We start from the raw sequence: 13,024 nt of genomic DNA on the forward strand, positions 1-13,024 counted from the left end.
AATGTCAGGCCCAGTGTTCCACTGTCTAGGACACCATAGAAGTGTGAGCTCCAATTTAATCCTCTCTGGGACACCACAACAATGACAGCTCCAGTGTTACGCCCTCACTGATACAACAGCAGTGAGAGCCCAAATTTCCCCCTCTCTGTGACACCAGAGCAGGGAGAGGCCTAATTTCCTCCTCTCTGTGACAACACAGCAATATCAGAACCAGTGTTACCCTATCTGTGACACATAGCAGCGTGAGCTCCAAAGTGCTCCTCTCCGTGACACCACAGCAATGACAGGCCCAAATTTCCTCTTCTCCCTCACACCACAACAGCAGTGACAGCACCTATATCTTCATCTCTTCCACCACAGAAGTGAGAGCCCCAAAGTTCCACTCGCTGTGACCGCAGTGCAGTCACACACCAAATTTCCTCCTTTCTCTGACTCCACGGCAGTGACAGCCCCACTCCTCCATTCCCTGTGACACCAGGGCAGTGACATGCCCAATTTCCTCCTCTCCACGACTCCAGAATAAGGAGAGCTCCAGTGTTCCTCTCTCTGTGACAACACAGCAGTGACAGCTCCAATGTTCCCGTCTCTGGGACACCAGAGCAGTATGAGCCCCAAAGTTCCACTCTCTGAGACAGCAGTGCAGCCACAGCCCAAAATTGCTCCTGTTGGTGAAAGGACAGCAATTTTAGGCCCAGGATTACCCTGTTGGAGACACCATAGCAGTTAGAGCCCAACTTTAGCCCTCTCTGTGACACCAGAGCAGTGAGGGCCCAAATTTCCTCTTCTCTGGGACACCACAGCAATGTCAGAGCCACTGTTACCCTACCTGTGACATCATAGCAGTGTGAGCTCCAACGTGCTCCTCTCCATGACAGCACAGCAATGACAGGCCCAGTGTTTCCCTCTCTCAGACACCACAGCCGTGACAGCTCCAATATTCCCGTCTCCGTGACACCACAGCAGGGACAGCCAAAAAGTTGCCCTCTCTGTGAAACCAGAGAGGTGACAGCCAAAATTGCCTCCTCTCTGGGAAACCACACCAATGTCAGGCCCAGTGTTCCACTCTCTGACACCACAGCAGTGACAACACCGCTGTTTCTCTCTCTGTGACACCACAGCAGTGAGAGCTCCAAAGTTCCGCTCTCGGTGACAGCAGTGCACTCCGAGTCCCAGGATTCCCCTGTCTGTAACATCACAGCTCTAACTACCTCCATTTCACTCTCTCGCTGAAACCACAGCAGTGACAGCCCGACTCTTCCCCTATCTGTGAAATCACAGTAATGACAGCCCCAAATTGCCTCCTCTCTGTTACACCACAGCAATGTCAGGCCCAGTGTTCCACTGTCTAGGACACCATAGAAGTGTGAGCTCCAATTTAATCCTCTCTGGGACACCACAACAATGACAGCTCCAGTGTTACGCCCTCACTAATACAACAGCAGTGAGAGGCCAGATTTCCCCCTCTCTGTGACACCAGAGCAGGGAGAGGCCTAATTTCCTCCTCTCTGTGACAACACAGCAATATCAGAACCAGTGTTACCCTATCTGTGACACATAGCAGCGTGAGCTCCAAAGTGCTCCTCTCCGTGACACCACAGCAATGACAGGCCCAAATTTCCTCTTCTCCCTCACACCACAACAGCAGTGACAGCACCTATTGCTTCATCTCTTCCACCACAGAAGTGAGAGCCCCAAAGTTCCACTCGCTGTGACCGCAGTGCAGTCACACACCAAATTTCCTCCTTTCTCTGACTCCACGGCAGTGACAGCCCCACTCCTCCATTCCCTGTGACACCAGGGCAGTGACATGCCCAATTTCCTCCTCTCCGTGACTCCAGAGCAGGGAGAGCTCCAGTGTTCCTCTCTCTGTGACAACACAGCAGTGACAGCTCCAATGTTCCCGTCTCTGGGACACCAGAGCAGTATGAGCCCCAAAGTTCCACTCTCTGAGACAGCAGTGCAGCCACAGCCCAAAATTGCTCCTGTCTGGGAAAGGACAGCAATTTTAGGCCCAGGATTACCCTGTTGGAGACACCACAGCAGTTAGAGCCCAACTTTACCCGTCTCTGTGACACCAGAGCAGTGAGGGCCCAAATTTCCTCTTCTCTGGGACACCACAGCAATGTTAGAGCCACTGTTACCCTACCTGTGACATCATAGCAGTGTGAGCTCCAACGTGCTCCTCTCCATGACAGCACAGCAATGACAGGCCCAGTGTTTCCCTCTCTCAGACACCACAGCAGTGACAGCTCCAATATTCCCGTCTCCGTGACACCACAGCAGGGACAGCCAAAAAGTTGCCCTCTCTGTGAAACCAGAGAGGTGAGAGCCAAAATTGCCTCCTCTCTGGGAAACCACACCAATGTCAGGCCCAGTGTTCCACTCTCTGACACCACAGCAGCGACAACACCGCTGTTTCTCTCTCTGTGACACCACAGCAGTGAGAGCTCCAAAGTTCCGCTCTCGGTGACAGCAGTGCACTCCGAGTCCCAGGATTCCCCTGTCTGTAACATCACAGCTCTAACTACCTCCATTTCACTCTCTCGCTGAAACCACAGCAGTGACAGCCCGACTCTTCCCCTCTCTGTGAAATCACAGTAATGACAGCCCCAAATTGCCTCCTCTCTGTTACACCACAGCAATGTCAGGCCCAGTGTTCCACTGTCTAGGACACCATAGAAGTGTGAGCTCCAATTTAATCCTCTCTGGGACACCACAACAATGACAGCTCCAGTGTTACGCCCTCACTGATACAACAGCAGTGAGAGGCCAGATTTCCCCCTCTCTGTGACACCAGAGCAGGGAGAGGCCTAATTTCCTCCTCTCTGTGACAACACAGCAATATCAGAACCAGTGTTACCCTATCTGTGACACATAGCAGCGTGAGCTCCAAAGTGCTCCTCTCCGTGACACCACAGCAATGACAGGCCCAAATTTCCTCTTCTCCCTCACACCACAACAGCAGTGACAGCACCTATATCTTCATCTCTTCCACCACAGAAGTGAGAGCCCCAAAGTTCCACTCGCTGTGACCGCAGTGCAGTCACACACCAAATTTCCTCCTTTCTCTGACTCCACGGCAGTGACAGCCCCACTCCTCCATTCCCTGTGACACCAGGGCAGTGACATGCCCAATTTCCTCCTCTCCACGACTCCAGAATAAGGAGAGCTCCAGTGTTCCTCTCTCTGTGACAACACAGCAGTGACAGCTCCAATGTTCCCGTCTCTGGGACACCAGAGCAGTATGAGCCCCAAAGTTCCACTCTCTGAGACAGCAGTGCAGCCACAGCCCAAAATTGCTCCTGTTGGTGAAAGGACAGCAATTTTAGGCCCAGGATTACCCTGTTGGAGACACCATAGCAGTTAGAGCCCAACTTTAGCCCTCTCTGTGACACCAGAGCAGTGAGGGCCCAAATTTCCTCTTCTCTGGGACACCACAGCAATGTCAGAGCCACTGTTACCCTACCTGTGACATCATAGCAGTGTGAGCTCCAACGTGCTCCTCTCCATGACAGCACAGCAATGACAGGCCCAGTGTTTCCCTCTCTCAGACACCACAGCAGTGACAGCTCCAATATTCCCGTCTCCGTGACACCAGAGCAGGGACAGCCAAAAAGTTGCCCTCTCTGTGAAACCAGAGAGGTGAGAGCCAAAATTGCCTCCTCTCTGGGAAACCACACCAATGTCAGGCCCAGTGTTCCACTCTCTGACACCACAGCAGCGACAACACCGCTGTTTCTCTCTCTGTGACACCACAGCAGTGAGAGCTCCAAAGTTCCGCTCTCGGTGACAGCAGTGCACTCCGAGTCCCAGGATTCCCCTGTCTGTAACATCACAGCTCTAACTACCTCCATTTCACTCTCTCGCTGAAACCACAGCAGTGACAGCCCGACTCTTCCCCTATCTGTGAAATCACAGTAATGACAGCCCCAAATTGCCTCCTCTCTGTTACACCACAGCAATGTCAGGCCCAGTGTTCCACTGTCTAGGACACCATAGAAGTGTGAGCTCCAATTTAATCCTCTCTGGGACACCACAACAATGACAGCTCCAGTGTTACGCCCTCACTGATACAACAGCAGTGAGAGGCCAGATTTCCCCCTCTCTGTGACAACACAGCAGGGAGAGGCCTAATTTCCTCCTCTCTGGGACAACACAGCAATATCAGAGCCAGTGTTACCCTATCTGTGACATCATAGCAGTGTGAGCTCCAAAGTGCTCCTCTCCGTGACACCACAGCAATGACAGGCCCAAATTTCCTCTTCTCCCTCACACCACAACAGCAGTGACAGCACCTATTGCTTCATCTCTTCCACCACAGAAGTGAGAGCCCCAAAGTTCCACTCGCTGTGACCGCAGTGCAGTCACACACCAAATTTCCTCCTTTCTCTGACTCCACGGCAGTGACAGCCCCACTCCTCCATTCCCTGTGACACCAGGGCAGTGACATGCCCAATTTCCTCCTCTCCGTGACTCCAGAGCAGGGAGAGCTCCAGTGTTCCTCTCTCTGTGACAACACAGCAGTGACAGCTCCAATGTTCCCGTCTCTGGGACACCAGAGCAGTATGAGCCCCAAAGTTCCACTCTCTGAGACAGCAGTGCAGCCACAGCCCAAAATTGCTCCTGTCTGGGAAAGGACAGCAATTTTAGGCCCAGGATTACCCTGTTGGAGACACCACAGCAGTTAGAGCCCAACTTTACCCGTCTCTGTGACACCAGAGCAGTGAGGGCCCAAATTTCCTCTTCTCTGGGACACCACAGCAATGTTAGAGCCACTGTTACCCTACCTGTGACATCATAGCAGTGTGAGCTCCAACGTGCTCCTCTCCATGACAGCACAGCAATGACAGGCCCAGTGTTTCCCTCTCTCAGACACCACAGCAGTGACAGCTCCAATATTCCCGTCTCCGTGACACCACAGCAGGGACAGCCAAAAAGTTGCCCTCTCTGTGAAACCAGAGAGGTGAGAGCCAAAATTGCCTCCTCTCTGGGAAACCACACCAATGTCAGGCCCAGTGTTCCACTCTCTGACACCACAGCAGCGACAACACCGCTGTTTCTCTCTCTGTGACACCACAGCAGTGAGAGCTCCAAAGTTCCGCTCTCGGTGACAGCAGTGCACTCCGAGTCCCAGTATTCCCCTGTCTGTAACATCACAGCTCTAACTACCTCCATTTCACTCTCTCGCTGAAACCACAGCAGTGACAGCCCGACTCTTCCCCTCTCTGTGAAATCACAGTAATGACAGCCCCAAATTGCCTCCTCTCTGTTACACCACAGCAATGTCAGGCCCAGTGTTCCACTGTCTAGGACACCATAGAAGTGTGAGCTCCAATTTAATCCTCTCTGGGACACCACAACAATGACAGCTCCAGTGTTACGCCCTCACTGATACAACAGCAGTGAGAGGCCAGATTTCCCCCTCTCTGTGACACCAGAGCAGGGAGAGGCCTAATTTCCTCCTCTCTGTGACAACACAGCAATATCAGAACCAGTGTTACCCTATCTGTGACACATAGCAGCGTGAGCTCCAAAGTGCTCCTCTCCGTGACACCACAGCAATGACAGGCCCAAATTTCCTCTTCTCCCTCACACCACAACAGCAGTGACAGCACCTATATCTTCATCTCTTCCACCACAGAAGTGAGAGCCCCAAAGTTCCACTCGCTGTGACCGCAGTGCAGTCACACACCAAATTTCCTCCTTTCTCGGACTCCACGGCAGTGACAGCCCCACTCCTCCATTCCCTGTGACACCAGGGCAGTGACATGCCCAATTTCCTCCTCTCCACGACTCCAGAATAAGGAGAGCTCCAGTGTTCCTCTCTCTGTGACAACACAGCAGTGACAGCTCCAATGTTCCCGTCTCTGGGACACCAGAGCAGTATGAGCCCCAAAGTTCCACTCTCTGAGACAGCAGTGCAGCCACAGCCCAAAATTGCTCCTGTTGGTGAAAGGACAGCAATTTTAGGCCCAGGATTACCCTGTTGGAGACACCATAGCAGTTAGAGCCCAACTTTAGCCCTCTCTGTGACACCAGAGCAGTGAGGGCCCAAATTTCCTCTTCTCTGGGACACCACAGCAATGTCAGAGCCACTGTTACCCTACCTGTGACATCATAGCAGTGTGAGCTCCAACGTGCTCCTCTCCATGACAGCACAGCAATGACAGGCCCAGTGTTTCCCTCTCTCAGACACCACAGCCGTGACAGCTCCAATATTCCCGTCTCCGTGACACCACAGCAGGGACAGCCAAAAAGTTGCCCTCTCTGTGAAACCAGAGAGGTGAGAGCCAAAATTGCCTCCTCTCTGGGAAACCACACCAATGTCAGGCCCAGTGTTCCACTCTCTGACACCACAGCAGCGACAACACCGCTGTTTCTCTCTCTGTGACACCACAGCAGTGAGAGCTCCAAAGTTCCGCTCTCGGTGACAGCAGTGCACTCCGAGTCCCAGGATTCCCCTGTCTGTAACATCACAGCTCTAACTACCTCCATTTCACTCTCTCGCTGAAACCACAGCAGTGACAGCCCGACTCTTCCCCTATCTGTGAAATCACAGTAATGACAGCCCCAAATTGCCTCCTCTCTGTTACACCACAGCAATGTCAGGCCCAGTGTTCCACTGTCTAGGACACCATAGAAGTGTGAGCTCCAATTTAATCCTCTCTGGGACACCACAACAATGACAGCTCCAGTGTTACGCCCTCACTAATACAACAGCAGTGAGAGGCCAGATTTCCCCCTCTCTGTGACACCAGAGCAGGGAGAGGCCTAATTTCCTCCTCTCTGGGACAACACAGCAATATCAGAGCCAGTGTTACCCTATCTGTGACATCATAGCAGTGTGAGCTCCAAAGTGCTCCTCTCCGTGACACCACAGCAATGACAGGCCCAAATTTCCTCTTCTCCCTCACACCACAACAGCAGTGACAGCACCTATTGCTTCATCTCTTCCACCACAGAAGTGAGAGCCCCAAAGTTCCACTCGCTGTGACCGCAGTGCAGTCACACACCAAATTTCCTCCTTTCTCTGACTCCACGGCAGTGACAGCCCCACTCCTCCATTCCCTGTGACACCAGGGCAGTGACATGCCCAATTTCCTCCTCTCCGTGACTCCAGAGCAGGGAGAGCTCCAGTGTTCCTCTCTCTGTGACAACACAGCAGTGACAGCTCCAATGTTCCCGTCTCTGGGACACCAGAGCAGTATGAGCCCCAAAGTTCCACTCTCTGAGACAGCAGTGCAGCCACAGCCCAAAATTGCTCCTGTCTGGGAAAGGACAGCAATTTTAGGCCCAGGATTACCCTGTTGGAGACACCACAGCAGTTAGAGCCCAACTTTACCCGTCTCTGTGACACCAGAGCAGTGAGGGCCCAAATTTCCTCTTCTCTGGGACACCACAGCAATGTTAGAGCCACTGTTACCCTACCTGTGACATCATAGCAGTGTGAGCTCCAACGTGCTCCTCTCCATGACAGCACAGCAATGACAGGCCCAGTGTTTCCCTCTCTCAGACACCACAGCAGTGACAGCTCCAATATTCCCGTCTCCGTGACACCACAGCAGGGACAGCCAAAAAGTTGCCCTCTCTGTGAAACCAGAGAGGTGAGAGCCAAAATTGCCTCCTCTCTGGGAAACCACACCAATGTCAGGCCCAGTGTTCCACTCTCTGACACCACAGCAGCGACAACACCGCTGTTTCTCTCTCTGTGACACCACAGCAGTGAGAGCTCCAAAGTTCCGCTCTCGGTGACAGCAGTGCACTCCGAGTCCCAGGATTCCCCTGTCTGTAACATCACAGCTCTAACTACCTCCATTTCACTCTCTCGCTGAAACCACAGCAGTGACAGCCCGACTCTTCCCCTCTCTGTGAAATCACAGTAATGACAGCCCCAAATTGCCTCCTCTCTGTTACACCACAGCAATGTCAGGCCCAGTGTTCCACTGTCTAGGACACCATAGAAGTGTGAGCTCCAATTTAATCCTCTCTGGGACACCACAACAATGACAGCTCCAGTGTTACGCCCTCACTGATACAACAGCAGTGAGAGGCCAGATTTCCCCCTCTCTGTGACACCAGAGCAGGGAGAGGCCTAATTTCCTCCTCTCTGGGACAACACAGCAATATCAGAGCCAGTGTTACCCTATCTGTGACATCATAGCAGTGTGAGCTCCAAAGTGCTCCTCTCCGTGACACCGCAGCAATGACAGGCCCAAATTTCCTCTTCTCCCTCACACCACAACAGCAGTGACAGCACCTATTTCTTCATCTCTTCCACCACAGAAGTGAGAGTCCCAAAGTTCCACTCGCTGTGACCGCAGTGCAGTCACACACCAAATTTCCTCCTTTCTCTGACTCCACGGCAGTGACAGCCCCACTCTTCCATTCCCTGTGACACCAGGGCAGTGACATGCCCAATTTCCTCCTCTCCGTGACTCCAGAACAGGGAGAGCTCCAGTGTTCCTCTCTCTGTGACAACACAGCAGTGACAGCTCCAATGTTCCCGTCTCTGGGACACCAGAGCAGTATGAGCCCCAAAGTTCCACTCTCTGAGACAGCAGTGCAGCCACAGCCCAAAATTGCTCCTGTTGGTGAAAGGACAGCAATTTTAGGCCCAGGATTACCCTGTTGGAGACACCATAGCAGTTAGAGCCCAACTTTAGTCCTCTCTGTGACACCAGAGCAGTGAGGGCCCAAATTTCCTCTTCTCTTGGACACCACAGCAATGTCAGAGCCACTGTTACCCTACCTGTGACATCATAGCAGTGTGAGCTCCAACGTGCTCCTCTCCATGACAGCACAGCAATGACAGGCCCAGTGTTTCCCTCTCTCAGACACCACAACCGTGACAGCTCAAATATTCCCGTCTCCGTGACACCAGAGCAGGGACAGCCAAAAAGTTGCCCTCTCTGTGAAACCAGAGAGGTGAGAGCCAAAATTGCCTCCTCTCTGGGAAACCACACCAATGTCAGGCCCAGTGTTCCACTCTCTGACACCACAGCAGCGACAACACCGCTGTTTCTCTCTCTGTGACACCACAGCAGTGAGAGCTCCGAAGTTCCGCTCTCGGTGACAGCAGTGCACTCCGAGTCCCAGGATTCCCCTGTCTGTAACATCACAGCTCTAACTACCTACATTTCACTCTCTCGCTGAAACCACAGCAGTGACAGCCCGACTCTTCCCCTATCTGTGAAATCACAGTAATGACAGCCCCAAATTGCCTCCTCTCTGTTACACCACAGCAATGTCAGGCCCAGTGTTCCACTGTCTAGGACACCATAGAAGTGTGAGCTCCAATTTAATCCTCTCTGGGACACCACAACAATGACAGCTCCAGTGTTACGCCCTCACTGATACAACAGCAGTGAGAGGCCAGATTTCCCCCTCTCTGTGACACCAGAGCAGGGAGAGGCCTAATTTCCTCCTCTCTGGGACAACACAGCAATATCAGAGCCAGTGTTACCCTATCTGTGACATCATAGCAGTGTGAGCTCCAAAGTGCTCCTCTCCGTGACACCGCAGCAATGACAGGCCCAAATTTCCTCTTCTCCCTCACACCACAACAGCAGTGACAGCACCTATTTCTTCATCTCTTCCACCACAGAAGTGAGAGTCCCAAAGTTCCACTCGCTGTGACCGCAGTGCAGTCACACACCAAATTTCCTCCTTTCTCTGACTCCACGGCAGTGACAGCCCCACTCTTCTATTCCCTGTGACACCAGGGCAGTGACATGCCCAATTTCCTCCTCTCCGTGACTCCAGAACAGGGAGAGCTCCAGTGTTCCTCTCTCTGTGACAACACAGCAGTGACAGCTCCAATGTTCCCGTCTCTGGGACACCAGAGCAGTGTGAGCCCCAAAGTTCCACTCTCTGAGACAGCAGTGCAGCCACAGCCCAAAATTGCTCCTGTTGGTGAAACGACAGCAATTTTAGGCCCAGGATTACCCTGTTGGAGACACCATAGCAGTTAGAGCCCAACTTTAGCCCTCTCTGTGACACCAGAGCAGTGAGGGCCCAAATTTCCTCTTCTCTTGGACACCACAGCAATGTCAGAGCCACTGTTACCCTACCTGTGACATCATAGCAGTGTGAGCTCCAACGTGCTCCTCTCCATGACAGCACAGCAATGACAGGCCCAGTGTTTCCCTCTCTCAGACACCACAGCAGTGACAGCTCCAATATTCCCGTCTCCGTGACACCAGAGCAGGGACAGCCAAAAAGTTGCCCTCTCTGTGAAACCAGAGAGGTGAGAGCCAAAATTGCCTCCTCTCTGGGAAACCACACCAATGTCAGGCCCAGTGTTCCACTCTCTGACACCACAGCAGCGACAACACCGCTGTTTCTCTCTCTGTGACACCACAGCAGTGAGAGCTCCAAAGTTCTGCTCTCAGTGACAGCAGTGCACTCCGAGTCCCAGGATTCCCCTGTCTGTAACATCACAGCTCTAACTACCTCCATTTCACTCTCTCGCTGAAACCACAGCAGTGACAGCCCGACTCTTCCCCTCTCTGTGAAATCACAGTAATGACAGCCCCAAATTGCCTCCTCTCTGTTACACCACAGCAATGTCAGGCCCAGTGTTCCACTGTCTAGGACACCATAGAAGTGTGAGCTCCAATTTAATCCTCTCTGGGACACCACAACAATGACAGCTCCAGTGTTACGCCCTCACTGATACAACAGCAGTGAGAGGCCAGATTTCCCCCTCTCTGTGACACCAGAGCAGGGAGAGGCCTAATTTCCTCCTCTCTGTGACAACACAGCAATATCAGAACCAGTGTTACCCTATCTGTGACACATAGCAGTGTGAGCTCCAAAGTGCTCCTCTCCGTGACACCACAGCAATGACAGGCCCAAATTTCCTCTTCTCCCTCACACCACAACAGCAGTGACAGCACCTATTTCTTCATCTCTTCCAGCACAGAAGTGAGAGCCCCAAAGTTCCACTCACTGTGACCGCAGTGCAGTCACACACCAAATTTCCTCCTTTCTCTGACTCCACGGCAGTGACAGCCCCACTCCTCCATTCCCTGTGACACCAGGGCAGTGACATGCCCAATTTCCTCCTCTCCGTGACTCCAGAGCTGGGAGAGCTCCATTGTTCCTCTCTCTGTGACAACACAGCAGTGACAGCTCCAATGTTCCCGTCTCTGGGACACCAGAGCAGTGTGAGCCCCAAAGTTCCACTCTCTGAGACAGCAGTGCAGCCACAGCCCAAAATTGCTCCTGTCTGGGAAAGGACAGCAATTTTAGGCCCAGGATTACCCTGTTGGAGACACCACAGCAGTTAGAGCCCAACTTTACCCGTCTCTGTGACACCAGAGCAGTGAGGGCCCAAATTTCCTCTTCTCTGGGACACCACAGCAATGTTAGAGCCACTGTTACCCTACCTGTGACATCATAGCAGTGTGAGCTCCAACGTGCTCCTCTCCATGACAGCACAGCAATGACAGGCCCAGTGTTTCCCTCTCTCAGACACCACAGCCGTGACAGCTCCAATATTCCCGTCTCCGTGACACCACAGCAGGGACAGCCAAAAAGTTGCCCTCTCTGTGAAACCAGAGAGGTGAGAGCCAAAATTGCCTCCTCTCTGGGAAACCACACCAATGTCAGGCCCAGTGTTCCACTCTCTGACACCACAGCAGCGACAACACCGCTGTTTCTCTCTCTGTGACACCACAGCAGTGAGAGCTCCAAAGTTCCGCTCTCGGTGACAGCAGTGCACTCCGAGTCCCAGGATTCCCCTGTCTGTAACATCACAGCTCTAACTACCTCCATTTCACTCTCTCGCTGAAACCACAGCAGTGACAGCCCGACTCTTCCCCTATCTGTGAAATCACAGTAATGACAGCCCCAAATTGCCTCCTCTCTGTTACACCACAGCAATGTCAGGCCCAGTGTTCCACTGTCTAGGACACCATAGAAGTGTGAGCTCCAATTTAATCCTCTCTGGGACACCACAACAATGACAGCTCCAGTGTTACGCCCTCACTGATACAACAGCAGTGAGAGGCCAGATTTCCCCCTCTCTGTGACACCAGAGCAGGGAGAGGCCTAATTTCCTCCTCTCTGGGACAACACAGCAATATCAGAGCCAGTGTTACCCTATCTGTGACATCATAGCAGTGTGAGCTCCAAAGTGCTCCTCTCCGTGACACCGCAGCAATGACAGGCCCAAATTTCCTCTTCTCCGTCACACCACAACAGCAGTGACAGCACCTATTTCTTCATCTCTTCCACCACAGAAGTGAGAGCCCCAAAGTTCCACTCGCTGTGACCGCAGTGCAGTCACACACCAAATTTCCTCCTTTCTCGGACTCCACGGCAGTGACAGCCCCACTCCTCCATTCCCTGTGACACCAGGGCAGTGACATGCCCAATTTCCTCCTCTCCGTGACTCCAGAACAGGGAGAGCTCCAGTGTTCCTCTCTCTGTGACAACACAGCAGTGACAGCTCCAATGTTCCCGTCTCTGGGACACCAGAGCAGTGTGAGCCCCAAAGTTCCACTCTCTGAGACAGCAGTGCAGCCACAGCCCAAAATTGCTCCTGTCTGGGAAAGGACAGCAATTTTAGGCCCTGGATTACCCTGTTGGAGACACCACAGCAGTTAGAGCCCAACTTTACCCGTCTCTGTGACACCAGAGCAGTGAGGGCCCAAATTTCCTCTTCTCTGGGACACCACAGCAATGTTAGAGCCACTGTTACCCTACCTGTGACATCATAGCAGTGTGAGCTCCAACGTGCTCCTCTCCATGACAGCACAGCAATGACAGGCCCAGTGTTTCCCTCTCTCAGACACCACAGCCGTGACAGCTCCAATATTCCCGTCTCCGTGACACCACAGCAGGGACAGCCAAAAAGTTGCCCTCTCTGTGAAACCAGAGAGGTGAGAGCCAAAATTGCCTCCTCTCTGGGAAACCACACCAATGTCAGGCCCAGTGTTCCACTCTCTGACACCACAGCAGCGACAACACCGCTGTTTCTCTCTCTGTGACACCACAGCAGTGAGAGCTCCAAAGTTCC

The 13,024-nt window shown here is 52.8% G+C and overlaps 1 protein-coding gene across 1 annotated transcript; it reads right to left on the reverse strand.

Moving 5' to 3' along the window:
* Nucleotides 1–225: 225 nt before the first annotated feature.
* On the reverse strand, nt 226–5,801 carry LOC147645345 (uncharacterized). The gene is made up of 2 exons (XM_086874724.1): nt 3,467–5,801; nt 226–2,146 (listed from the first exon to the last, which is right to left on the reverse strand). Exon 2 carries the CDS (start codon nt 1,212–1,214, stop codon nt 309–311), a length of 906 nt encoding a protein of 301 aa, XP_086730850.1. The 5' UTR covers nt 1,215–2,146; nt 3,467–5,801; the 3' UTR covers nt 226–308.
* Nucleotides 5,802–13,024: the final 7,223 nt, after the last annotated feature.

Source organism: Cyanistes caeruleus, unplaced genomic scaffold (assembly GCF_971803275.1).
Source record: "Cyanistes caeruleus unplaced genomic scaffold, bCyaCae1.hap1.1 HAP1_SCAFFOLD_535, whole genome shotgun sequence".
NCBI classification, from domain to species: Eukaryota; Metazoa; Chordata; class Aves; order Passeriformes; family Paridae; genus Cyanistes; species Cyanistes caeruleus.

What these genes read in the sequence shown, in the direction of transcription:
- LOC147645345 (XM_086874724.1), bottom strand. Translation starts at nt 1,214, where the DNA reads ATGGAGGTAGTTAGAGCTGTGATGTTACAGACAGGGGAATCCTGGGAC.